At 54.8% G+C, this 25867-nt stretch overlaps 1 protein-coding gene across 1 annotated transcript in view; it reads left to right on the top strand.

Moving 5' to 3' along the window:
* LOC133353272 (laminin subunit alpha-5-like) overlaps positions 1–25867 on the top strand; it is a 214122-nt gene that overhangs the window by 84901 nt on the left and 103354 nt on the right. Inside the window, 19 exon segments of the mRNA XM_061569380.1 lie at positions 319–424; positions 1869–1968; positions 3195–3351; positions 3890–4028; positions 5377–5522; positions 6866–6972; positions 9866–10022; positions 10634–10797; positions 12737–12848; positions 14009–14106; positions 14526–14670; positions 15499–15625; positions 16240–16379; positions 18059–18174; positions 18657–18868; positions 21021–21225; positions 22897–23041; positions 23900–24040; positions 25134–25295. Of these exon segments, the coding sequence (XP_061425364.1) occupies positions 319–424; positions 1869–1968; positions 3195–3351; positions 3890–4028; positions 5377–5522; positions 6866–6972; positions 9866–10022; positions 10634–10797; positions 12737–12848; positions 14009–14106; positions 14526–14670; positions 15499–15625; positions 16240–16379; positions 18059–18174; positions 18657–18868; positions 21021–21225; positions 22897–23041; positions 23900–24040; positions 25134–25295 (2679 nt within the window).

Raw genomic sequence — 25867 nt, 5'->3', positions numbered from 1 at the left:
TTTACTCACTTCATAATTATTTTAACATTTATTTTCTATTTGCCGATGACATTTGCTGTTCTGCTGTGGCCTGCTCTTCTATGCCTACCGCTGTGATGATGATGTGTTGTTGTTGTTGTTGTTTTTTGTTCTGTGCCGATCGCACCACGGATCTCCCGTGCAAACCTAGCTGGATGACTTGGCTTAAAACGGGACTTTCCGTGTAACAGATGAACATTGGATCGATTGATGCTGCTGACGATGTCGTTCCCCCCCCGCTCCCCCCCCCCCGTGCTCCGCCTGGCCCGCTACGCGCCGCGTCCGTTTTGTCGCACGCAGCTCGCGGGGCAGTGCTACTGCAAGCCCAACGTGGGCACGCGCTCCTGCACGGCCTGCGAGGACGGATACTTCTCGCTCGAAGCCGACAACTACTTTGGCTGCCAAGGTGGGACGAGGGTCCAGCTCTCGCGCGCCACGCCCCCTCGCGTCTCGCCGGCTCGTCCCGTGGTCACGCCGCAAGTTCACCTCGAGGCTCTTTTTTGTTTGTTAGTGATGTTAAAAACAAAAATGGACTTCTAGCTGAAGCGCGCGGGCACAGTCGATACAAATCGACTCGACGCATTGCTCAACAACGCTGTGTGGCCTTGAGATAGAAAAAAACAAAAGATACAATTGGCGACATTGTGGACAATGTCCGTTCCTCTTCGTTTGTGTGCTGTGAAGAATGGCCGCTGCACGAATCGTCCACCAGTTCTGCATTTATTTTGTATTTTAAGGATTTTCCTTCTTCTTCTTAATGTCAGGCTGAAGTGGTTCCTGCTCTAGCTAATGCTATTGATTCCACTACACCGCCCCCCCCCCCCCCTATAAGCACAGTGCGGATACCAGCAACACATTGGTCGAGGGCTATATCCAATACGAGCGGATATCAAGATACAAACACACCTGGCCCCGCTCCCAAAAGGGTGTGCCCGCAGCCAGCGTCCACTCCACCTCCTGCCTGCTCCCTTCCCTCCGCCACTGCGCCGTCGGGCACCACCGTTCACCAAAGCTCCCCCTCGGTGTCTCGCGCCGTGGTATAAACTTGCTCGTTTCCACTGCTCCCCCTTCCGCCTGTTCGGTGCACACTGCCGAACGCGTGAACCCCGAGCACCAACCTCGTGGGGTCCCGTGACAGCCTCCTATGGCGGGGGCCAGAGACTGAGGCCCCAACCCATGGGATTGTATCATTTCCACTGCACGCTCGTGAACACCAAATGGAGATTGTTATCAGCGGCCATCGCTCAGATTCGCTGCTTGGCAATTCAAATGTGGCGCCGTGCTGCGCGTGTGTGCTATGCTGTGCGTGCCGTCTGTGCGTGCTGCCTGTGCGTGCTGCCTGTGCGCGCGTTATGCTTCTGCGTGTGTCGTGCATGCTGTGTGTGTGCGTGTGATGTGCTGCGCGTGCCGTGCGTGCTGTGTGTGTGCGTGTGTGATGTGCTGCGCATGCCGTGCGTGCTGTGTGTGTGCGTGTGTGATGTGCTGCGCGTGCCGTGCGTGCTGTGTGCGTGCGTGTGATGTGCTGCGCGTGCCGTGCGTGCTGTGTGTGTGCGTGTGTGATGTGCTGCGCATGCCGTGCGTGCTGTGTGTGTGCGTGTGTGATGTGCTGCGCGTGCCGTGCGTGCTGTGTGTGTGCGTGTGATGTGCTGCGCGTACCGTGCGTGCTATGTGTGTGTGCGTGTGATGTGCTGCGCATGCCGTGCGTGCTGTGTGCGTGCGTGTGTGATGTGCTGCGCGTGCTGTGTGTGCGCGCGTGTGATGTGCTGCGCGTGCTGTGTGTGTGATGTGCTTCTGCGTACCGTGCGTGCTGTGTGTGTGCGTGTGTGATGTGTTGTGCGTGGCGAGTGCAGGCTGCCTCTGCGACGTTGGGGGGTCGCTGGGCCAAAGCTGCGACAGCCGCACGGGCGCCTGCAGCTGCCGCCCCCACCTGGGGGGGCGCCGCTGCGACCGGTAGGGAGCCGCGCGGCGCCGCACCTCCCTTGCACGCGAAACGCGCCGCGTTGCCTTCTCGTCACGGTCCGATTGTGCCCTGGGTGTCTCGTCGCAAATTTGACGGGAAAAAATTCCCGCGAGGAACTTTGACGGCGAACGGTGCCACTCCACTTTGTTAAGATGATGTGTGTTCCAGATGCACAGTGCAAGTTCCAACCCATCAACCAAGACCCCAACAATATACCTTGCCGCCTACCTAAGTCCCAAGTCCCCCTTCTGGGATCACGCCGTCACCGTTCTAGAATTCACACCCAGATCCGGAACTGAAGACGCACGCCACGGTCCACGGTCGTGCAATTGTGGCCACCCTCGGTAGCCCAACGCGGCGAGAAAGATGCGACCGAAATTCTAGCCAAATTCTGGCAGAAACCAGGGCCTTGAAGATGCGGCAGTGGCTGGGGAAGCCGCTCCCGTCAATTGCACATTTCCTGGCCCTATAGGTGGCCAGTTTGCCGTTGTTCATGATAAAGTTCGTCAACCCCTCTTGGTACCCTCGTTCCCCCTATATCCAAAAATAAGAATTGTGGGTGAGCAATGAAGATTGAATTTCAGTAGAATATTGCGTAACAGCTTATAGAGCGAGCCCCACGGTGTTCTACGCTCCTTCAACAGAGGGACAGCAAAACTCCACCAACTCTCTTCTGAAGCCCCCCACATGGCGAGCAGGTCTCAACGTCGTCATTTAGCTCCCGAACGTGTTGCTGCTGTACGTACGTTGAACTTGGTTCCGCCGCGGAGACGGAGCGATAGGACCGGCTCTCGTTGTGCACGTTCTGGGCGAATGATTGCATCGCCGGACGCGCGTACGTGCGTTGAACTTCTTGTGGACGCCGTACGTAGCCCGACCGTGCTGATCGGAGGTGTTGGGGAAGGACAACAAACTAAACACAATATTCGAGTGGACGAGTGCAAGTTCCTGCCGGAGCCGGTGCACGGCTTCACGTGCCGTCCCCCCCACCCCAAAGAAGTGTGATGAACCCAAAGGTCATTAGTGGTCAGGCTGGGCCCCATCAACTCTCTAGGCGCGAGATCCCAGTTTCAACGCAGGTCACTGAGACTCGGATTCCACCCGCCCCCTCGTGTGCCGTGCCGGCCTTCGTAGATGCTACCCGCTAACAGCACTTGCCCCAACAGTCTACCGAGGCTTTAGGGGTGATCTTTATCTCGCGTGTGTGTGTGTGCAGGCCGGAGCAGCACTACTTCTTGCCGGGGATGCACGCGCTGCGGGTGGAGGTGGAGGAGGGCCTCACGCTGGAGGGGCGCCCCGTGCGCTTCGGATTCGACCCGAACGAGTTCAGTGACTTCAGCTGGCGCGGCTACGCACAGATGTCCTGCCTGCAGGTGGGGGCCTCTCCCTCTCCCTCCCTCCCTCTCCTCCCTCCCTCTCCTTTCCTCCCTCCCCTCCACCTCCACCTTTCCTCCCTCCTCTCCTCCCTCTCTCCCTCCCCTCCCCTCCCTCTCCTCCCTCCCTCCCTCTGGTAGTGGCACATTGGTTCGTGTCTTGCACTATGAACCCGGCTACACGAGTTTGATGCTTGGCCGTGGCTAACATCAATGGCGAGTGATACCAAAACTGGTCATGGGCCTCACCAAGGTGGACTCAGTCTTAAATGGGTACCTGGTGTGGTCTGTCAGTATCAGCACTGGGGGAGCGTGCCACATCAGCCTTAATAGACGCTCACTAACAGCACTAATATCATAATCTGTTTCTAAACCAAGCTGTGCTTCGGCATGTGTGGGCGCTTGCGTTGTGCACGCGTGTGTGCGTGCGTGCGGTGTGTTGTGTGTGTGGACGATGTGTGTGTGTGCGTGCGGTGTGTGCGTGTTCACGTGCGGTGTGTTGTGTATTCACATGCGCTGTGTGTGTGCGCGTGTGCAGACGCAGCTGGTGGTGCGGGTGCAGGTGGAGCTGCCGCTGCTGTACCGCGTGGTGTTCCGCTACCAGAGCGCGGTGCCGCACGACGTGCAGGCGGTGATCTCCGTCACCGAGGACTTCAGCTCGGACACCTGCTGGAGCTGTGAGCGCCGGCACCGCACACACACACACGCACACACACGCACGTGCACACACACCCACACGTGCACACACATGCGCACGTGCACGCACACACGCACACACACACGCACACACACGCACACACACGCACACACACGCACACACGCGCACGCACACACACGCACACGCACACACACGCACGCACACACACGCACACACACACACGCACGCATGGCCTCACGTGGGCCAGGCCCTCCGCTCAGCAGCTCCGAACCTCCCGGCCCATTCCCGGATTCGAACTCTCGCCCAGCGCTCTCCATGTCCGTGACGTGCGATTGGGGCCTGGCGATCTGGCCGGGGGGGGGGGGGGGGGGGCGCGTTAGCCGTGTGTCACAGAGGTTCGCGGTTCGAGTCCAGCGGCCGCCCTGGTTAATGCTGCTAAATGGATTGACCTTGCCTTGTTACCCTCATCTAAGCAGCCAATTGCAGCCAAGCAACCAGGAATGAACCCTAATTGTTAAATTGGATCCACGTGCGTGGCTGTGCTGATGACATTACAGATCCTACTTCAGTAGGCGGGTTGGAAGCCCTTTCACGTGAGAGCTGAGCTTTGGTTAACACCCGGTGATGCTGGATGTGATGTTCAGCAAAGCGTCGGGAACGAAAACTCTCACATTTTGTTTGCCGTTCAACATTCCCGTTTTGCTGATACATCAGATCAATTAGCATATTTGCCCACGTGACAACATAATTTGATTGGCTCAGGCGGTGGAGGGTTGTAGTCCTGGAAGTTGACGTTAGACCTCCATGCGATGACCAAACCCAACATAAACTAATCGTGAAGCACTGCCGGGTGTACTCCAAGGCATTGAAATCGTCTCGCCTATTGTACGTGTACGCTAATCACTGTGACGCTGTTCCACCCGACATGCTCCGGACCCAGTTGGAACCCTTCTATTGTAAAGGGCGCCACGGTGGCGAAGATGTTAACTACCTCGCCTGGTATACGGCTTGTCCGGATTTTCCCTCCGCAATTCGAATCAACGTGCTTTTAGAGTATTTGGCTGCAATAAATTTCCACGCCATAAGCCACTTCGTTGAGCCATCATCTGTGACCAGCTCGCTTCTGCAAAAGAGCTACACAGCTCAGTTTAGTAAAGTCAGGGTGCCTGATTCAGGCACGGTCATCGAACGTTCGGATGAAAATGGCTTCATCTCCACCAATCGGGTGTGACATCTCGAAAGTCAAGCAGAGCGGAGCCTGGATAGCGCTTGGATAGGGCGACCACCGTGGGTCGATGCATCTCCGCGTCGCGTCCCCTGATTCCCCGTGGCGTCTCTCCGCGTCGCGTCCCCTGATCGGCACGCAGGCCAGGAGCAGAGCCGCTCGGTGACGTTTGGCCGCGCGGCGTCACCGGCCCTGGTGACGGTGCCCGGGAACGGGGCGCCCGCCACCCCCTTCGTGCTCAACCCTGGCACGTGGTACATCGTCATTGAGGTGCAGGACGTGCTGCTGGTACGACGCACCGCACCCCACTACGGCCACCGCCCCCCCACTACGGCCACTGCCCCCCACTACGACCACCACCACCCCACTACGACCACCGCCCCCCACTACCACCACCGCCCCCCACAAGCCAACCCAGCGGTGTCCACGTGATGGCTGGGCACAGCTGCTGCCTCGCCTGCACCTGTGGTGGTGCTGGTTGTTGTTGTTGTGTTGTTGTTGTGTGGTGTGAGCTCGGGGGGCCGCCTGTGACTCTCGCGAGTCTTCACCTTCACCCGCTTCTGGTCGTTGACTTCGTTACACGCGGATCGACTCGCCTCACCCACTCACTTGTGTTACGCTTGAAAAGGATCCGCGAGTAGCCTTTGTCGTGAGTGACCCCGTCAAAAATCCCTGGACGCGGCTTGTGACGCGCGTCGTCCGACGCCCGCGTCGCGAGATCGCGAATCCGATGTTTAGTCGATGGATCGTTACATCCGGCAGGGGAAGGGGGCAGTGTCGCCGCCATGGCCGATGCCTGCACGGTCGTCGAAAATCCCCTTGGTGGAGAGCGCTCGCGACACGGAGAGAAGTCGCCGCATCACACAGCGCTGCTTTCTTTGCAGGTCGTTTGTGAGCGTTGACTTGTTGCTGCTGGAGGCAGTTTATTGAGCAAAGCTGCATTAAACGGCGTGTTTTGGCTGTAATAACACACGGGGATAAGGGGTGGTATTAGCGGGAATATTCATTGAGCCGAATCGTTGAATCTCTTCATCCCTAAAGCCACGTGGCGAGCGGCGTGCTTTCGTGCGTGCTTGCGTGTGTGCGCGCTGTGTACGTGCGTGATGCGCGTGTGTGCGCGCTGCGCTGCAATGCAGTGTGGGGGAGCGGTGGTGTCGCGGTTAGCGCGCTGCGCTACGAAACCGGCAAACCCGTGTTCAATTCCCGCTCGCGGCCAACAGCAGCCACGAACATCTGGACCGGTCCTGGGCATCGCCTATGTCACTCGTCCTCAAATGAGTGCCTGGTGCAGGGTGTAATATAAGTGTTTCGTTTGAGTGATTTGCTTACCTTTCCTAAACTAATTCCTGCCGTGTTTTTCTGTCGTTTGTTGTTGTCATATTCTGACCTTCCCCTGCTGGACATGTATAAAAAAAGAGCTTTACAGCTCATCGGATTTCTCCAGGATAAATATTCTGATTCTGTATAAACATCGCCACTGGGGAGACAAAGGCAGCCGGGCGTGGTGCTGGCCACCCACCCCCTCGTGTGCCATGCCGGCCTTCTTAAGTGCTCGCTAACAGCACTTGCCCCAACAGTCTGTTAAGGCCGCACGGGGGATCTTTGTCTTTGTGTTCTCGTGTGTGTGGCAGGATTACCTGGTGCTGCTGCCCAGCACCTACTACGAGGCTCCCGCACTGCAGGTGAAGGTCACGGAGCCCTGCCGCCACAGCGCGACCCCCGAGCAAGCCGATGACAAGTGAGGGCCACGCCACACCAACCAGCAGCCTGAGACACTGACTCACAGCAGACTGAGACATGGCACCCACTGACTCACTGCAGACTGAGACATGGCACCCACTGACTCACTGCAGACTGAGACAGGGCACCCACTGACTCACTGCAGACTGAGACAGGGCACCCACTGACTCACTGCAGACTGAGACAGGGCACCCACTGACTCACAGCAGACTGAGACATGGCACCCACTGACTCACAGCAGACTGAGACATGGCACCCACTGACTCACTGCAGACTGAGACATGGCACCCACTGACTCACTGCAGACTGAGACATGGCACCCACTGACTCACTGCAGACTGAGACAGGGCACCCACTGACTCACTGCAGACTGAGACATGGCACCCACTGACTCACTGCAGACTGGGACATGGCACCCACTGACTCACTGCAGACTGAGACATGGCACCCACTGACTCAGCAGCCTGAGACATGGCACCCACTGACTCACTGCAGATTGAGACAGGGCACCCACTGACTCACTGCAGACTGAGACAGGGCACCCACTGACTCACTGCAGTCTGAGACATGGCACCCACTGACTCACTGCAGACTGAGACATGGCACCCACTGACTCACAGCAGACTGAGACATGGCACCCACTGACTCAGCAGACTGAGACATGGCACCCACTGACTCACTGCAGACTGAGACAGGGCACCCACTGACTCACAGCAGACTGAGACATGGCACCCACTGACTCAGCAGACTGAGACATGGCACCCACTGACTCAGCAGACTGAGACATGGCACCCACTGACTCACTGCAGACTGAGACAAGGCACCCACTGACTCACTGCAGACTGAGACATGGCACCCACTGACTCACTGCAGACTGAGACAGGGCACCCACTGACTCACTGCAGACTGAGACATGGCACCCACTGACTCACTGCAGACTGAGACATGGTACCTACTGACTCACAACAGACTGAGACATGGCACCCACTGACTCACTGCAGACTGAGACATGGCACCCATTGACTCACTGCAGATTGAGACATGGCACCCACTGACTCACTGCAGACTGAGACAGGGCACCCACTGACTCCCAGCAGACTGAGACATGGCACCCACTGACTCACTGCAGACTGAGACATGGCACTCACTGACTCACTGCAGACTGCGACATGGCACCCACTGACTCACTGCAGACTGAGACATGGCACCCACTGACTCACTGCAGACTGAGACATGGCACCCACTGACTCACTGCAGACTGAGACATGGCACTCACTGACTCACTGCAGACTGAGACATGGCACCCACTGACTCACTGCAGACTGAGACATGGCACCCACTGACTCACTGCAGACTGAGACATGGCACCCACTGACTCACTGCAGACTGAGACATGGCACCCACTGACTCACTGCAGACTGAGACATGGCACCCACTGACTCACTGCAGACTGAGACAGCGCACCCACTGACTCCCAGCAGACTGAGACATGGCACCCACTGACTCACTGCAGACTGAGACATGGCACCCACTGACTCACTGCAGACTGAGACAGGGCACCCACTGACTCACTGCAGACTGAGACATGGCACCCACTGACTCACTGCAGACTGAGACATGGCACCCACTGACTCACTGCAGACTGAGACAGGGCACCCACTGACTCACTGCAGACTGAGACATGGCACCCACTGACTCACTGCAGACTGAGACAAGGCACCCACTGACTCACTGCAGACTGAGACAGGGCACCCACTGACTCACTGCAGACTGAGACAGGGCACCCACTGACTCACTGCAGACTGAGACAGGGCACCCACTAACTCACTGCAGACTGAATCATGGCACCCACTGACTCACTGCAGACTGAGACATGGCACCCACTGACTCACTGCAGACTGAGACATGGCACCCACTGACTCACTGCAGACTGAGACATGGCACCCACTGACTCACTGCAGACTGAGACATGGCACCCACTGACTCACTGCAGACTGAGACAGGGCACCCACTGACTCACTGCAGACTGAGACATGGCACCCACTGACTCACTGCAGACTGAGACAAGGCACCCACTGACTCACTGCAGACTGAGACAGGGCACCCACTGACTCACTGCAGACTGAGACAGGGCACCCACTGACTCACTGCAGACTGAGACAGGGCACCCACTAACTCACTGCAGACTGAATCATGGCACCCACTGACTCACTGCAGACTGAGACATGGCACCCACTGACTCACTGCAGACTGAGACATGGCACCCACTGACTCACTGCAGACTGAGACATGGCACCCACTGACTCACTGCAGACTGAGACATGGCACCCACTGACTCACTGCAGACTGAGACATGGCACCCACTGACTCACAGCAAACTGAGACATGGCACCCACTGACTCAGCAGACTGAGACATGGCACCCACTGACTCACTGCAGACTGAGACATGGCACCCACTGACTCACTGCAGACTGAGACAGGGCACCCACTGACTCACTGCAGCCTGAGACATGGCACCCACTGACTCACTGCAGACTGAGACATGGCACCCACTGACTCACTGCAGACTGAGACATGGCACCCACTGACTCACTGCAGCCTGAGACATGGCACCCACTGACTCACTGCAGACTGAGACAGGGCACCCACTGACTCACTGCAGGCTGAGACAGGGCACCCACTGACTCACTGCAGACTGAGACAGGGCACCCACTGACTCACTGCAGACTGAGACAGGGCACCCACTGACTCACTGCAGACTGAGACAGGGCACCCACTGACTCACTGCAGCCTGAGACATGGCACCCACTGACTCACTGCAGACTGAGACAGGGCACCCAGGCAGGTTCTCATCCGCCCCCACTCCCTCCCCCCGCCCCGTGCGTCCCAGCTGCCTGCTCTACTCCTTCCTGCCGCTCGACGGCTTCGCGAGTGCGGCCGCGGCGCTCGGATTCCACGTGGACCGCTCGGGCCAGCGCGTCGCCGTGCAGGGGCGCACCCGGCCCCACCCCTCCCCGGCTGCCGTGGTGGAACTCGGCGCCCAGCATGTAAGCGACTTCCCCCCCTTCCACCTTCCTGTCTCCTCTGCGTGCCCCCCCCCCCCCCCGTCCACTACACACACGAAGACAAAGATCCCCCGTGTAGCCTTAGCAGAGACTGTTGGGGGGCAGGTGCTGATAGTGAGCAGCAGCTGTGAAGGCCGGCGTGGCGCACGAGGGGCCCCACTTAGACTCCGCTCGTGGTGCATGTGCATAGGTGTGTCTGTACGTGCGTGCGCGTTTTTAGCGTGCGTGTGCATGTGTGCGTGTGCGTGCATGCGTGTGTGTTCTGGGGAGCAGTAGTGTAGCAGTTAGCTTGCTGCGCTACGAACCCGGTCATCCGGGTTCGATTTCCACTCACGACCAACGCCAGTGACGATTATATTTATCTGAACCGGTTCTGGGCCTCCCCTAGGTCGACTCAGCCTCAAATGAGTACCTAGTGCGATGTGTAAAAGCATTGGCACTAGGGAGACAAAGGCGGCCGGGCATGGTGCTGGCCACCTACCTCCTTGTGTGCCGTGACAGCCTTCGCAGGTGCTACTCGCTAACAGCACTTGCCCCAACACTGTTAAAGGCCGTACGGGGGATCTTTGTCTACGTTTTCTGTGCATGCGCAGGACAACTTGCACGTGACGCTGGACGGGCTGGAGCCGGGAGAGCATGCGCTCGTGCTCGAGTTTGCGAGCGAGGCCGAAGCGAGCCAGACGCCGGCCGTCACGGTGCGGCACGGCCTGGGTGCGGAGCCGCAGGCCACCGTCACCATCCAGCCCTGCGACTTCAGGTGCCCCCCCCCCCCCCCAACGTCCCCCAACCCAGAATCAGAATCTTTATTTCGGACTGGAGGAAATCCGATGAGCTATGAAGCTCTTTTTCACAGATGGCCGCCCTCTCCTACGCCTCGCCGGTGCGGCGGGCCCCAAGTGCCACCCCGCGGTGTTTTACAGGCCCGGGGTAAATTCTCCGTTTGGTTGCCCCGGCGGTATTTAGCGGCGAGCTGCCCGCCAGTCGTGCCGCCACAGCTTCAGCTGAGCTGACGAGGAGGCGGTGCCTGGCTGGGGCCGGGGATGGGCGATCATTTGGCAGGCGTAGCGAGATGTTAACTGTCTCGCCTGGTGTACAGGAGGTTGTGGGTTCGATCCCGACCCTGACGCTCACCCCTCCCCCCTCCTTTGGCCTTGGCATCTGATTGGCTCGCAAGTGATGACATCGCATCTATCCCTCTATTTAAGGAATGGAACAGGAGGATTTCTCCACAAATCTGGCTATCACATGATGATGCTAGTGGTATTTACTGGCAAAACGTCATACTCGAATTGTAGATGTTGTGGGTTTACTCTCCAACACACCGGTGTGCTGTACTAGTAACGAATTTGCATGTTTTGTTTATGTGACAAACCTTACTAATTGGATGCGTCGGGTGGTGGCAGGTTTAACGACACATTTATATTTACGCGATCTAATCCAAAACAAACCTCTGTATATTTGCTGTTTGCATTTTATCTCTCCCTTGGGTCGCGTGGATTTTTCTCCAGATCCTCTAGTTTTTCCCTCCCACATTTAGAATCAACATCACGCATTTAGAGTATTTGGCTGCTACACATTTACGCGTGATGGTAGGCCACCACTTCGTGGCCAGATAGCTCAGTGACCAGATAGCTCTGTGAGCCTTACCTGGTCGAATAAAAATAAATTATAATGTTTGGCCCCCACGTGGCTCAAACCCAGGCAAGGTCAGACGCGGACAGCTGGCAACCCTCTTTGGAATATCTGAACCGGCCCTGGGCCTTCCCTAGGTCAACTCAGCCTTAAATAATGACCTGATGTGGTGTGTAAACATCACGAATGGGGGTAGCCAAAGACAGCGGAGGACATGGTGCTAGCCCCACCACCCTCATGTGCAGTGTTGGCCTTCGTAGCTGCTTGATAAGTGTGCTCATGACCTGCTCCAATTTGGCAGCAGAGGTTTCACTTCGAATCATTCAAGCAGCATTATCGTTTCGTTAGCTGCATACTGCTCTGTAAAAAACTGCCTGGCCTTTCACTCCTTACAGAGCTCTAAGTCTTCTCGGTCACAGTTAGGCTCTATCTTTTATCTGCTTGCGTAATATGTGGACCTCTTTAAATGTAGATCTGCGCCACTTTAAAACATTCATGCTGGCCTGCCTGTGATTCATCGTGGGATTAACCAGACTGGATTATTTGCGAAGCTGCGTTGGCTGGGTCATGTAACCCGCATGCGCAGCCACTGCACGCCCAGGTAACCTCTGTTTGGCCAGATAGACGGAGCTAAATTGGCGTGGCATTGGCTAGAGAAGGGATGGACTGATGTTGTACAGGAGGGTGTGGAGCGGAGCGGACTTGCTCAATGACTAGTGTCAAGATCGGCCTCTATGGAGGAGGCTCGTTAATGTTACTACTGTGCAGTTGGAGGAAGTGGCCCTCCAGCAACAATGCAGGGCAGAGGAGCGACGCTCACAACAACGAGCGGAGCGCTGGGTGGCTAAAACACTGCAAGTTGGCACAGTAGGGGGCACAGGTGGTGCATCTACCGGTCATCTCAATCAGTCGACCCATGGCACCTGGGTCTGTGACGCGCGACCTCCTGCCAGCGAGCCGTCGACACTTCACGTGCCCTGAAAAGTGCGCCGGGCCTGGCACAAGCGCCGAAGTGACATCACCGCCGCTGCGTGGTTGTTGTGCGCGTGTTCGTGCCGGAGCAGCTTCCTTTGCCGGGCCGTGGCGGTGGACGCTCGTGGCCGCGTCGCCGTCTTCTCGCTCGCCAGCCGCGCCGACGTCGTCGTCAGCGGCCAGGGCCTGCACCGCCTCCTCCTCGTCAGTCTCACCCCTCGCGGCCGCGGTGCCTCTCGCTCGCCCTCCCATTGCATGCCTCCTCCCCCTCGTATTTTTCCCACCCGGTGTGGGAATCTCCACTCGTCCCCATCCTGGGCCCGACCTCCACATCCACTCCGCGATCCTTACGATCTCTGTCCACCCCGAGCCACCCTCTCTCTCTTGGCGTTAGTCTCCGCTCCGGCGCTTCCACGTTTGTCGCCTATCTTCCCGTTCGGTTGTCCTCTCTTCTTCTTCCTCTTACTCCACATGCTCCTAGACATCTCGAGTGGACGTCCTTTCAGCCTGTCTGGAGATGGACACCGCCACCCTTGACTTCTTCCCCGTCTCTTCGTGTCTGACCCGCTCTCGTCTACTGATCCCAGATATCCATCTCAGATACTTTCGCGGCCGTTCAATTGTTTGTCGACGCCGCTGCTGGTGTGGGAAAGGCCTGCGCTCGGAGGGAGCTCCAGAGCAGCGCTTCCCACAACCTTTCTTTGAGTGTGCGGACCCCTTTTCAGCCTCCAAACATGTATCAGACCGCCACGCGCTACTACTAGCCGTTCGAAATTGTCCCTTTCCTTGGCGAGGATGTTATTATTTTGTATCCACGGGACCCCCCTGTAGTAGCCTCACTGACAACCACCGGTTGGGAGCCGCTGCTCTAGAGCAGTGGACTCTTCACCTTTACTGCAGCCTTGCACCCCATTGGATTCTCAATCGTTGCATTTTTTAAATAATCTTAATAAATACATAGGTTTGATGAAACAAAGTAGTTGTACTCACGTGCCCGTGCTTAATTTGTGTTTCGATAATTAATTTTTTGAAAACAAATTTGCCAATGTCTCGCACCCCCAGGTTAAGAATCACTGCCTTAGAGCACGCCACTCGGAGCGTGGAGGCGTGGCCCAGTGACGTCACTGGAGGCGGGGCCCAGTGACATCACTGGAGGCCGCCATGTTGGCACACGTGGAAGCTATATTTTTTTAGCGCTATAAAAGCATTTTTCTCACTCGCCACTGAGGTTCAAATATCGCGTTGGGCAGCTCCTGATACACGGCCTCGGTCCACTACTGAATAAAACAACACATGCTTGTTTTGGGTTGTGTCTCGCTTATAGATGGTTGATGCATTGTTGTTTATTTTTCTCCTTGCTGCAGCACAAGATATATGCTGTCCCGTACAAGGACTTCAGCATGGAGCTGGTGGAGTCACTCGTGCACTGTGTGAGCACGCACGGTACTCATCCCAGCCAGAGGTAGACGCTCGCACCCTCGCCATCGCACCGCCACTCTCATTCCCCACAATCAGGTTCTGAGTGCGGAAGTGTGTACGTGTGGGTAGCTGGAGTGTAGCGGTTAGCGCACTTCGCTACGAACCTGGCGATTCGAGTTCGATTCCCTCTCACGGCCAACACCAGTGACGAGTATCTGAACTGGTCCTGGGTCTCCCCTAGGTCGACTCAGCCTCAAAGATGAGTACCTGGTGCGGTGTGTAAACATTGCCACTGGGGAGACAAAGGTGGCCAGGCGTGTTGCTGGCCATCCACCCCCTCGTGTGCCGTGTCGGCCTTCATAGGTGCTGCTACTCGCTTAACAGCACTTGTCCCAACAGTCTATTAAGGCTACACCGGGGGGGGGGGGAAATCTTTGTCTTTTGTGTGCGCGTGCATCTCAGCGCTCGCTGCATCGACTCCACGTTCTCTCAGCCGGCGGGCTCGGTGCGCTCCGAGGGGGGCGGCCCGGTCCCCACCGACGACAGGCAGCAGAGGCCTTCCAGCGCCCAGGGAGCGCCACCACTCATCCACCTGCATGGCGAGGAGGTGAGCGCGGCACGTGGAAAGCGCCAGCAGGGAGAGGAGGACGCAGCCCACGGCACACCACGGTGGTGTGGGCTCCTTCCGCGGACGAGGAGGAAAAGCACAACGATGCAAACTCTTTCGATTTAAAGCTTTCGTGACTGCAGGGATTCATCTTCTTGGTTCTTTTGGTAAAGTCACTTAGAACGGAAGTAATAAAATAATAAAAATAAAACATAATAAAATAATTCTCACGACGTTTTTATTATGTTTTATTTTTATTATTTTATTACTTCCCTTCTACGTGACTTTACCGAAAGAACCAAGAAGATGCAAACTCTCTCTCTCTGCTGAAGCCCTCTCGTGGCCAGCAGCAGCAGCAGAACTCGACATTGCCATTTAGCCCCTGAACGTTGCCACGCGCAAGAAAAGGGATAGCCCACGGAAATGAAAATTCACCGGCTCCATTATTTCGCCCACGGACGTGCACCCGCGATTCAGAAGCAACGTTAATGACAATAAAACAACTTTAGGACTGCCTGCCGGCAGGCAGTGTAACAGTTAGCGCGCTGCGCTACGAACCTGGCCACCCGGGTTCGATTCCCGCTCACGGCCAACATCGGTGACGATTACCTGAGCCGGTCCTGGGCCTCCCCCTAGGTCGACTCAGCCTCAAATGCGTACCCAATGTGGAGCGTAAACCTCACCACTTGGGAAACAAAGGCGGCCGGGCGTGGTGCTGGCCACCCATCCATCTCCCGTGCCGAGCCGGCTTTCGTAGCTGCTCGCTAACACCCACCTGCCCCTACAGTCTGATCAGGTTACACGGGGGATCCTTGTTTTTATCTGCAGGTGCGAGCGAGCGTGCGTCTGGCCGTGCCGGCTGTGGGGCGCTACGTGTTCGTGGTGCACTTCCACCAGCCCCTGCACCCGTCCTTCCGCACCGACATCCACCTGGACGCCGGGCTCTCGTGGCATGGTCTGTTCCCCCCCCTCCTTTCCCCCCCCCTCTACCCATCCACCCCCACCACATGCAACACGCCACGGTGGCGAGATGTTAATTACCTCACCTGGTGTACAGGAGGTTGTGGGTTCCATCCCGACCGTGATGCCTGCTGTATATTTGGAGTTTGCGTGTCTCTCTCTCCCCATGGTCATGTGGATTTTTCTCCGAGCCCTCCAGTTTTTCCCTCCACATTTAGAATCGGCGTGCTTTTTGAGCATTTGGCTGCTCTAAATTTCCACGTGGTAAGCCACTTCGTTTGTGGCCAGGTCACTTCTGACAAAGAGCTGTATAGCCCAGTGGGCATTGCCATGGGACCCGCCGGCGTATATTGGCCGGTGAGTCCCATGGTAAAATGAGCGTGTGCTGGCACGAGTCGTGCCGTAAGGTGAAAGGGACCACGATATTAGGCTTTGGAGAGACAGGGCGGAGACGGATCAACGATGAGCGAGTGGCTGTTCTAACGACCATGATAGCAGCTCTAGCAGAGGGACAAAGACACGATGGGTTGGCAGCGAGAGAGCGTGATGCTGATGAGACGCTGGCATTGCTGACAGTGGTGGTGCGGCGTGCGTGCTCCGTGCTTGCAGGGCAGCTCAACGCTTCTGCTTGCGTGCACGGCCGGGGCTGCCGCGGGGCGGTGGAGGCCGACGGCTGGCTGGGGCTGGACGTGACGTCTCTGCACGTCGTCGCCACCGTCATCGTGCCGCACGGCCGCTCCCTTTGGCTGGTCAGCAGCCTCCGCGAGCATCGCGACGCGCGGTCACGGAGGAACTTGCACGGCATTGCCACGCAGTCATCGCCTCTGGTCCACGAGGGGGGGGGAGGGGGGGCATTGCAAACGCCGCGTGCGCCGGAGGGCCGCGTGGTGCCACGCGTCACGTGATGGCGTCGTGTGGGGCATCGTGTTATCGTAACCTGTGTACACGTGTGATAGCTAATAATGCCTCCGGGTGTCACCTCGCTTTCATCTCTTTAATCTCTCGTCTACAGATGTCTCATATCGTATGTCACAATCCTTGCGTCTCAGTGGGGCCACAGCTTGGTATGGACCTCTCCGACTGACCCCCGGGGGTTGCCAGTTTAAGAACCGTGCCTATAAGGGTTAGGAGAGAGACCATGAGGTTGAATATGATAGACAGGTTTTGCCTTCACAAGGTTCATCCCACCGCAGGTGAAAGGGCCATGCAGGAGGGCAGTGAAAGCATGCGTATGTCTTGATGTCCGTGTGCGGTGTCCAAAGCCCGTCGACGCCTGCAATTGTGGTCGAGACCAAACGTGTCCTCTCTGGCATTTAAAGTGATAGCTTTAAATGCGTAGCCACGTTCATCTCTATTGCTTTCTCTCCGCTGGTTGTGTGTGGAATCTGGTTGGGTGGCATTGCCGTTGGAGAGCTTTACAGTTGCAAGGCAGTGAATTCAAATCTCTGTTACGTGACTTTACCGAAAGAACCGAAGAGTATGGATTCTAAAATCACGAAAGCTTCAAATCAAGATTGACTCTGTTGAGGGGGTTGACTCAGGCCTATCTATCCTGCCTGGGTAGATAAAAATAACTTCTAGTTTGTAGGAAATATGCAGTGGTCATTTTATGGAGAGGCTGACCCCTGCCATAAACCTATGGAATTCTTGACTCCCCGCCACGGGGCTGGCAGTGGAGGTGAACTGTTCATATGTGGAGCTTGTTCCACGCTGCTTCTGTGATGTTCCGGTGATATCCGGGAATCCCGCAAGAGCAGTGCGAGTAGTGGCGTGGCTGTGTGCGGATCAGCCACACTGGAGTTGCAGTACACTGTTACATCTAGATTGAAAACTCATTTCTTTAGAACTGCTTTTTGTGTTGAGTTTGTTGTTGTTCCCCCGCACCTCCAATTAGCATGGTTGGCTATGTATGGTGCAAATGAAGTTCAACATAAATACAAGATCAAGATCCCCTGTATAGCCTTAACGGACTTAGTGGGCACCTATGAAGGCCGGCACGACACACGAGGGGGTGGGTGGCCAGCACCTACGCCCGACCGCCTTTGTCTCCCCAGTGGACGATGTTTACACACCGCACCAGGTACTCATTTGAGTCGACCTAGGGGAGGCCCAGGACCAGTTCAGATATTCCTCACTGGTGTTCGCCGTGAGCGGGTCCCTGGGTTTCGTAGCGCAGCGAACTAACCCCTACGCTACCGCTCCCCCAACATACATAGTGACAATGACCATCATTCGACTACAAAGTGGTGGGATGATGGCCAAAACAGTTCACGTGGATCCAGCCCTCTCCAGGTTCAGGAATTAAAATGCAATTGAATGTAATCGTGATGATGATAATGATGGTGGTGGTGAGCTTCTGTAAAGACACCACCCCGGCGCGTTGGTGGTCCCTGACGTGGGCTGTGTTTGTGCGCGCCGCCTCTCCCAGGAGTATGTGCTCGCGGTGCCGGAGGACTCGTTTGACCCCACCATGTTATCCCCCGAGCCCACCGACAAGTCCGCCGACTTCATCTCGCTCTGCGGAGGAAACAGCTTTCACGTCGAGTAAGCCATCACCTTGCACGTTCAATAAAAACACCACCAGCAGCAGCAACATGCACATGAACAAACTATGAAACTATCTATTTTTATTTTAACAGGTAAGGCCCACTTGAGCTATATAGCTCTTTTTTTAGAAGCGACCTTGCCACAAATGACATAGCTCAAGGAAATGGCACATCACGTGGAAATGTATTGCAGCCAAATACGATAAACGCATATTTCTGAACGTGGAGGAAAAAACCGGGAGGACCCGGAGAAAAATCCACGCGACCACAGGGAGAACATGTAAACTCGGGGTCGAGAACAAACCCACGACCTCCTGCATGCCAGGCGAGGGAGTTAACATCTCGCCACCAGTGCTCCCCCGTTCAACATAATCAACTTCTGTCAATTCGGGAATGCGCTGTTGCGCGGTCCTACAGATCGGTCTCACCCTCACCCCGTCCTCCCACCCCCCACCTCATGTGCCTGGCCGCGGCGTGCAGCCCCGCGGCATCGCCGCCCTTCTGCCGCGACGCGTCCGCCTCCCTCTCCGCCTTCCACAACGGCGGCGCGCGGCCGTGCGAGTGCCACGGCGCCGGCTCGCTGGGCCCCGACTGCGAGCCACACGGCGGGCAGTGCCGCTGCCGGGCCAACGTGATCGGCCGGCAGTGCACGCGATGCGCCACGGGGCACTACGGCTTCCCACACTGCCGTCGTGAGTATCCCCCTACCCTCCTCCACCCTCCCAGACCTTCACCCTCCACCACCTCCTCCACTACTTCCTCCACCTTTATGAGGGGAAGCTGCTATGTTTTGCCGTTTTCGAATTATTCAGATTTGAACATGATATAAAATGCGTTTTTTTTTCGTTCAAAACCGCTTGAATCCGAAATATCTAAAAACAATAAAAGATAGAACAATGGTTCATGTATTCATTTTATTTTACTGTTTAATTCTCTATGAACGAAAAAAACTACAAACTTATATTTTTAGCGGTTTTTGAATGACACTACGCACAAACATGTTTATGGGGCACTTAAAATCTAGACCTTAAAATTTTTAATCTCGGATTTTCCGATGTGTCCGGTTGTTTGTGTCCTAAAAGCTACCTATGTACCAAATTTCAGCTTTATACCTTGTCGGAAAGTATCCTAGAGGTTGTTGAGACATTCAGATTAAGGGCTGTATTTGTATAGACTCGTTCACGTATGTGTGTTTGCGTCTGTGTTCAAGTTGATTTTGTTGAACCAGGCAAGAATCTCGAGAGACGAGAATTAGATTTGCAAAGGGTGACCGAGCTCACCAAAATGATGAAAGCAAAACAAGTCAAATAGAGTCCAGTTTTGAAGCGAACAGAAATCACAGCATAAACAACTGGGTAGTTAATCGAGAAACTGAAACACGTGCACAAACATAAATCGACGTTAAATGATCAATTCTCTGTAGCGCTAGTCGGCTCGGCGAGCGATTATTATTTAGACTGTCCACAGGACAATTGCAATTAAATGACAGAACATTTTAAACCGATATAGGGTGACCATTGTACTCATTTGTAAACGGCCAGCAATGTGTGATGAAGCCAGTAGCTCAGTGGGCTTCATTTGGTCAAATAAAATATTTTTATATTTTAGTGATTGGCTTATCTTTTCTATACTTTGCACCCCGATCGTGTTTTTGCATTGTTTGTTGTTATAACGTCCTGACCCCGTGCCTCTACTGGACATCATGGAAATAGAGCTCCATAGCTCATCAGATTCCTACTGGTATAAATACATATTCTGATTCTAATGTGACAGGAAATTGAAAGATTAGCGTTATCATAAAGCAGTGGTTCTCAGCTGGGAGGTACGCGGACCCCTGAGGGTACATGAGGTTATGTATAAGTCTGTTAATTTTATTTTGCATGAGAGTCACTGGTGAATAATCATGTTGTATGAATCTGCCAATATATAATTACTACGATATAATTTCAATCCCCATGGTAACGTATAACGATATAAAATACCTTTCTAAACGTATTGATCGTAAACAATGCGGGCTTCCAAGAGTAACCGGCGAGCATGAACAAATTAATATTCTCTGGGTTTTTCGGTAAAGCTACGTAGATAGAAAAATTATACAATTAATACAATTATAACAATATCATGACGTTTCGATCGCAACACAAGCAATCGCCATCAGGTGAAAAATATAGCGGGACAGCTGCTGAGGCAGGAAAAATATTTATATTTTTTCCTGCCTCAGCAGTTTTACCGAAAGACCCAAAGAATATGAATTCCTGCAGTCACGAAAGCTTTAAGTCAAGACATGAACAAATTGTGTCACTCAGTGCGGAGCGTCCGTTGACTTTGTTTTTATCCATTGCAGTTCACTAGCCAAAAAATGGACAATTGCTAAAAATTTGACGTCATTCATACGTTGATTTCTCAGAACCATGTTGGGTCAGGCAAGGGGGTGGTGGGGGGTTACTCGGTTGAAACAAAATTCAACAAGGGGGGGTGCAGTAGCCAACAAGAATGTTGAGAACCACGGTCGTAAATAATTGCCACACCGTGTCTAACCGTGCGTGTGTTTGCCGCGCTACGAACCCGGAGACCCGAGTTCAATTCCCGCTCACGGCCAACACCTGTGCCGATTATCTAAACCGATCCTGGGCCTCCCCTAGGTCGACTCGGTCTCAAACGAGTACCTAGGTGCGGTGTGTCATAAACATCGCCGCTGGGGAGACAAAGGCGGCCGGGCGTGGTGCTGGCCACCCACCCCCCTCGTGTGCCGTGCCGGCCTTCACAGCTGCTGCTTCTTGCCCCCCAAACAGTCTGTTGAGGCTTCACAGGGGTGGGATCTTTGTCTCTGTCTGCCGTGCACAGCGTGCGAGTGCGGCGGGCGGCTGTGCGATGAGTCGACGGGCGGCTGCATCTGCCCGCAGCGCACACTGCTGCCCGAGTGCACGCAGTGCGAGCCGCTCAGCTTCGGCTGCCACCCACTCGTCGGCTGCGAGGAGTGCGCCTGCGCCGGCGAGGGGACGCTCAACCCGCAGCCCGCCAGCTGCGACTCGCAGACCGGGCAGTGCCGGTGAGAAATTGTCGAGGGGTGGGTGGGGGGAAACTAAGAAACGTAGAAACGAAACTGATGAGAAGCCCAAGAAACTGAGAGGATAAACCCAAGAAACGTAGAAAGAAACCCAAGAAGGTTCTAAAAAAACCCACGAAACTGATAGAAGCCCAATAAATTAAGGAGAAACCCAAAGAACCCAGATAGAAACTCAAGAAATTGAGGAGAGAAACTCAAGAAACGTAGAAAAGAAACCCCAGAAACTGAGAGGATAAACCCAAGAAACGTAGAAAGAAACCCAAGAAGGTTCTAAAAAACAAGAAACTGATAGGAGAAGCCCAATAAAATTAGGAGAAACCCAAAGAACCCAGATAGAAACGCAAGAAATTGAGATGAGAAAGCCAATAAACTTGAGGATAAACCCAAAAAACGTAGAAAGAAACCGAAGAAACGTAGAAATAAACCCAAGAAACTTAGGAGAAATCCAAGAAACGTCGTAATGAACCCAAGAAACGGAGAGAAACTCAAGAAACGTACAAATAAACCCAAGAAACTGAGAGGAGAAACCCAAGAAACGTGGAAAGCCGCAACCATCGTGAAAACCAACGGGTTAGGCCCAGCCACACGTGCCATCACGAGCCGCTCACCCTGAGCTCTCAATGCCCTGATACGTGTGCCATTGTCTTTGTGCTGTTCGACTTTTAGTGTTCCGTGGTCTGACACTGGTGAGACGAGGCCATAAAGAAGGCTGTCTCTGGTGTAGGCCAATCGGTTTGAAATACAATGCATCTGTTATCAGAGCATGTTTTGTTTGCACGTTCACAAGTACAGTGTGTGGTTAATGCAGACTTGATTCAGTGTAAAAGGCTTCTATTTGGTGTTTGGACATCTTAACACCTGCTGTTCTATTGCCAGAAAGGGTCAAAACAATTCTTGTCACGATCCTGTGCAGAAGAATCTGAGCGTGCGCAATCGCCGTACGCCCTGTAGATGCCCCATGCGGGGTGCCAGTGCCGTAGGGTCCCCCACAAAACATCCTGCGCCCAGTTCCTGATAACACAAATCCCCAGTGGCAATTTGTATTTTTAAAATTCGCCTGTCCCTCACTTAGGTTGCCTCGGCATAAAATGTATACCTGGTGCAGTGGTATTGTCTTTGTGGGTACTGCCAACTGCCAACTGCGGTCACCCATCACATGAACTCCTGACCGCGATTTTAACTTGGAACATTACAATTGTGAAGAAACCCAATGCATTAATCAATAACACTGCCTTTTGGCTGACCATCGACCAAAGATGGTCACCACATCGTGCGCTCTCAGATGTGCTGCTGTGGTCATCTGGAACACTCTTCCGATATTACGAAGCCACTGGAGCTATGCACTTTTAAATCACCTAGATTGAAAACTCATTTCTTTAGAACTGCTTCTTGTGTTTAGTTTGTTTTCCTTCCCCCCCCCGACCTCTGAATAGTACAGTTGGCTACGTACGATTCAAAAGACGTTCAACATACATACTGGGAAGACAGGCAGTCGGACGAATATGGTTTTTGCCACAGCATGCCCTCATGCTTCGCATCGACATTAATGGGTGCTCCCTAACAGCACCATCTTACGTCGCCTACAGCTGTAAGGCTGACGCTAATGTGGGGTTTGCCGTGACGCCGTGTTCCCGTGCCCTCTCTGCCGCGCAGGTGCAAGGCCAACGTGTCTGGGCGGCAGTGCGACCAGTGCCTGCCCGGATTTTTCCAGTACCCGGACTGCTTGCCCTGCAACTGCGAACTGGCCGGGATCACTGAAGCCCAGTGTGACCCCTTTACCGGGCAGTGTCTGTGCAAGGTGCAGCCCCCACACCCACACCCGGCCCCCCTCCACCAGCCCCCCGCGCCGCCCCCCCCTGCAGTCCAGTGTCATCATTACGGGGCGGAATGGCACACGGTGGTAACGCTCGCGCCTCGCAGCAGGAAGCGCCTCGGTTTCATTTTTGGCTCGGGGAGCCTTTCTGTGTGGAGTTTCTGTGTTCTCCCACTGTTTCGCATGGAATTTCCTCTGCGTTCTTCAGTTGCATATCGTACCAACAAAAACACATACATTGCAACTGGTATTGGCCGAACGTCCCGTTGCTGAAAAAAAAAATCGGAAAATTGCTCAGCTGGGATTACACACGGCAACGTCGCCCAATACTTGGCAGGACCCTCCAGAAAACGTGCCTTGAGACTCGATGATAATTTCCTGGGTAAACAAGTAAAATTATAAAAATAATTGTGATACAAAGACAAAGATCCACTGTATAGCCTTAACAGACGGCAGGAGCAAGTGCTGTTAGCGAGCACCTATGAAAGCCAGCACTGGCACACAAGGAGTGGTGGCCAGCACCACGCCCATGGTGGCAATGCTTACACCCTGCACCATGTGCTCATCTGAGGCCGAGTCGACCTAGTGGAGGAGGCTCAGCACAGATGCAGATAACCATCACTGGTGTTGGCCGTGAGCGGGAATCGAACTCGGGGGGCCGGGTCCGTTGCGCACCGCACTACCCACGACACTACCGCTCCCCGCAAGAGCGATAGACGCACACCCACACGACAGCTGGGAGTTCACGGTAGAGGAGCAGCACCTTCACGGCCACTGTGTTGGAGCCCCACCCCCTGCCGGCGGCCACCTCACCCCCGGTGACGTCTGTGTGCCGGCTCGCAGGAGAACGTGGAGGGCGGACGGTGCGAGCGGTGCCGGGCCGGCACCTTCTCCCTGAGTGCCGCAAACCCCAAGGGCTGCACCAGCTGCTTCTGTTTTGGCGTCACCGACCAGTGCCAGAGTTCCGTCCGGCGCTGGGAACCGGTAATATAAATAAATAAATAAAAACCTCCGCGGTGCTCGCGGCTCTTGCCGTCCCGGTTGGGCTTGGGATGACCCTGACATTATTGGCCTGTGACAACAACAGTGATGATGGTGACGATTCGTGTGGATTGGCTGCTGTTGTTGTTGAGATGGCCGTGTGGTTGTTTAGTCGGCCAGTGTGACCTTGCCCAAGTGTACGAGCGCTGAGTGTCAACCCCCTCGTGAGTGTGGGTTTTCTCTGGATATTATGGTTTCTTCTCAAAAACGCCACTCGTGAATGGGATTGGCCAACCATTCCAGTGCAGGTCCACCCTTGAAAAAGGGTCTTGAGATCCAGTGAGTTTTTTTTTGATAAATTAAGGGCATTAGTATTGCTATTGAGTGTGCTTGTGTGCCCATGTGTCCCTGTGTTGCTGTGGATTTTGCAAGATGTTTGTTGAATGTGCTCTTGTGTCAATGTCACGGTAGTGTGTGTATCTCTGCAGTTATCAATTAAGTCCATCTGTCCATGTGCTGTATTGGTATGAAGATGATGGAGATGGTTGGATCGTTATTGAGTGAGGCACGATGTCCACGTGCTCCTCTGTGTGTGTGTGTGTGTAGGTGATGGAGAACGCTGGTTTGAGGTTGTCTATGCTCGTGTGTGTCTGGGTGATGGAGATTGGCATTGCCTCTGCGCGTGAAGGAGTTAGACATGGCTGGTTGGAGATTGGTTGTACCTGTGTTTATGTGGGAAGCAATAGTGTAGTGGTTAGCACGCTGCTCTACGCATCCCGGCCACCAGAGTTCGATTCCCGCTCAGGGCCAACACCAGTGACGATTATCTGAACTGGTCCTGGGCTTCCACTAGGTCGACTCAGTCTCAAATAAGTACCTTTTTCACTGTGTAAAAACGTAGCCACTGGGGAGACAAAGGTGGTCGGGCGTGGTGTTGGCACCACTCCCTGGTGTACCGTGCCGGCCTTTATAGGTGCTCGCTAACAGAATTTGCCCCAACAGTCTGTTAAGGCTATACAGGGGATCTTTGTTTTTGTGTGTGAAGGTGATGGAGATGGGTGTTTGAGATTGTCTGCACCCATTTGTGTGTGTGTAGGTGATGGAGATGGCTGGTTGGAGATTGGTTGGGGGCCGACAGGGTCCAATCTTCGCCCACCTTGACCGGCACAGGAACCGTGCGACCGTGCGGGATTGGGAGCCGGAGTCCCCGCTTAACGAGGTCTACTGGGCGGCTCCTGCCTCCTATCTGGGTGACAAGGTACACGCGTGTGTGTGTGTGTGTGAGACCTGCTGGGTCTGCCCCGTGACCTCCTGCCAGCGGGCGTTCGACACTTCATGTGGCCTCAAGGTGCACTTGGCCTGGCACAAGTGTCGTGGTGACGTCTCCGCCACTTAGTGGCGAATGGCGGTTGTTGTTGCAAGCACTTGCCCCAACAGTCTGTTAAGGGTATATGGGGGATCTTTGTCTTTGCATGCGTGTGCACATTAGAGTGTGTCTGTACATGTGCATGTATGTATGCATGTGTATGTGGAAGTGTAGTGGTTAGCGCGCTGCGCTACGAACCCAGCAACCCGAGGTTCGATTCCCGCTCACGGCCAACACCCAGTGATGATTATTTGAACCGGTCCTGGGCCTCCCCTAGGTCGACTCAGCCTCAAATTAGTACCTGTTGCAGTGTGTAAACATCGTTACTGGGGAGACAAAGGTGCTAGCCACCCACGCCCTCGTGTGCCGTGCCGGCCTTCAGAGGTGATCGCTCACAGCAGTTGCCCCCACCAGTCCGTTAAGGCTACACGGGGTATTTTTGTCTACATACGAATGTGTGCATA

The sequence above is a fragment of the Lethenteron reissneri genome, chromosome 43 (genome assembly GCF_015708825.2).
Source record: "Lethenteron reissneri isolate LAM-NWPU_2019-01 chromosome 43, ASM1570882v1, whole genome shotgun sequence".
NCBI classification, from domain to species: domain Eukaryota; kingdom Metazoa; phylum Chordata; class Hyperoartia; order Petromyzontiformes; family Petromyzontidae; genus Lethenteron; species Lethenteron reissneri.
The sequence above is the reverse complement of the archived record's forward strand: the minus strand, read 5'-3'. Positions and strand labels throughout refer to the sequence as shown.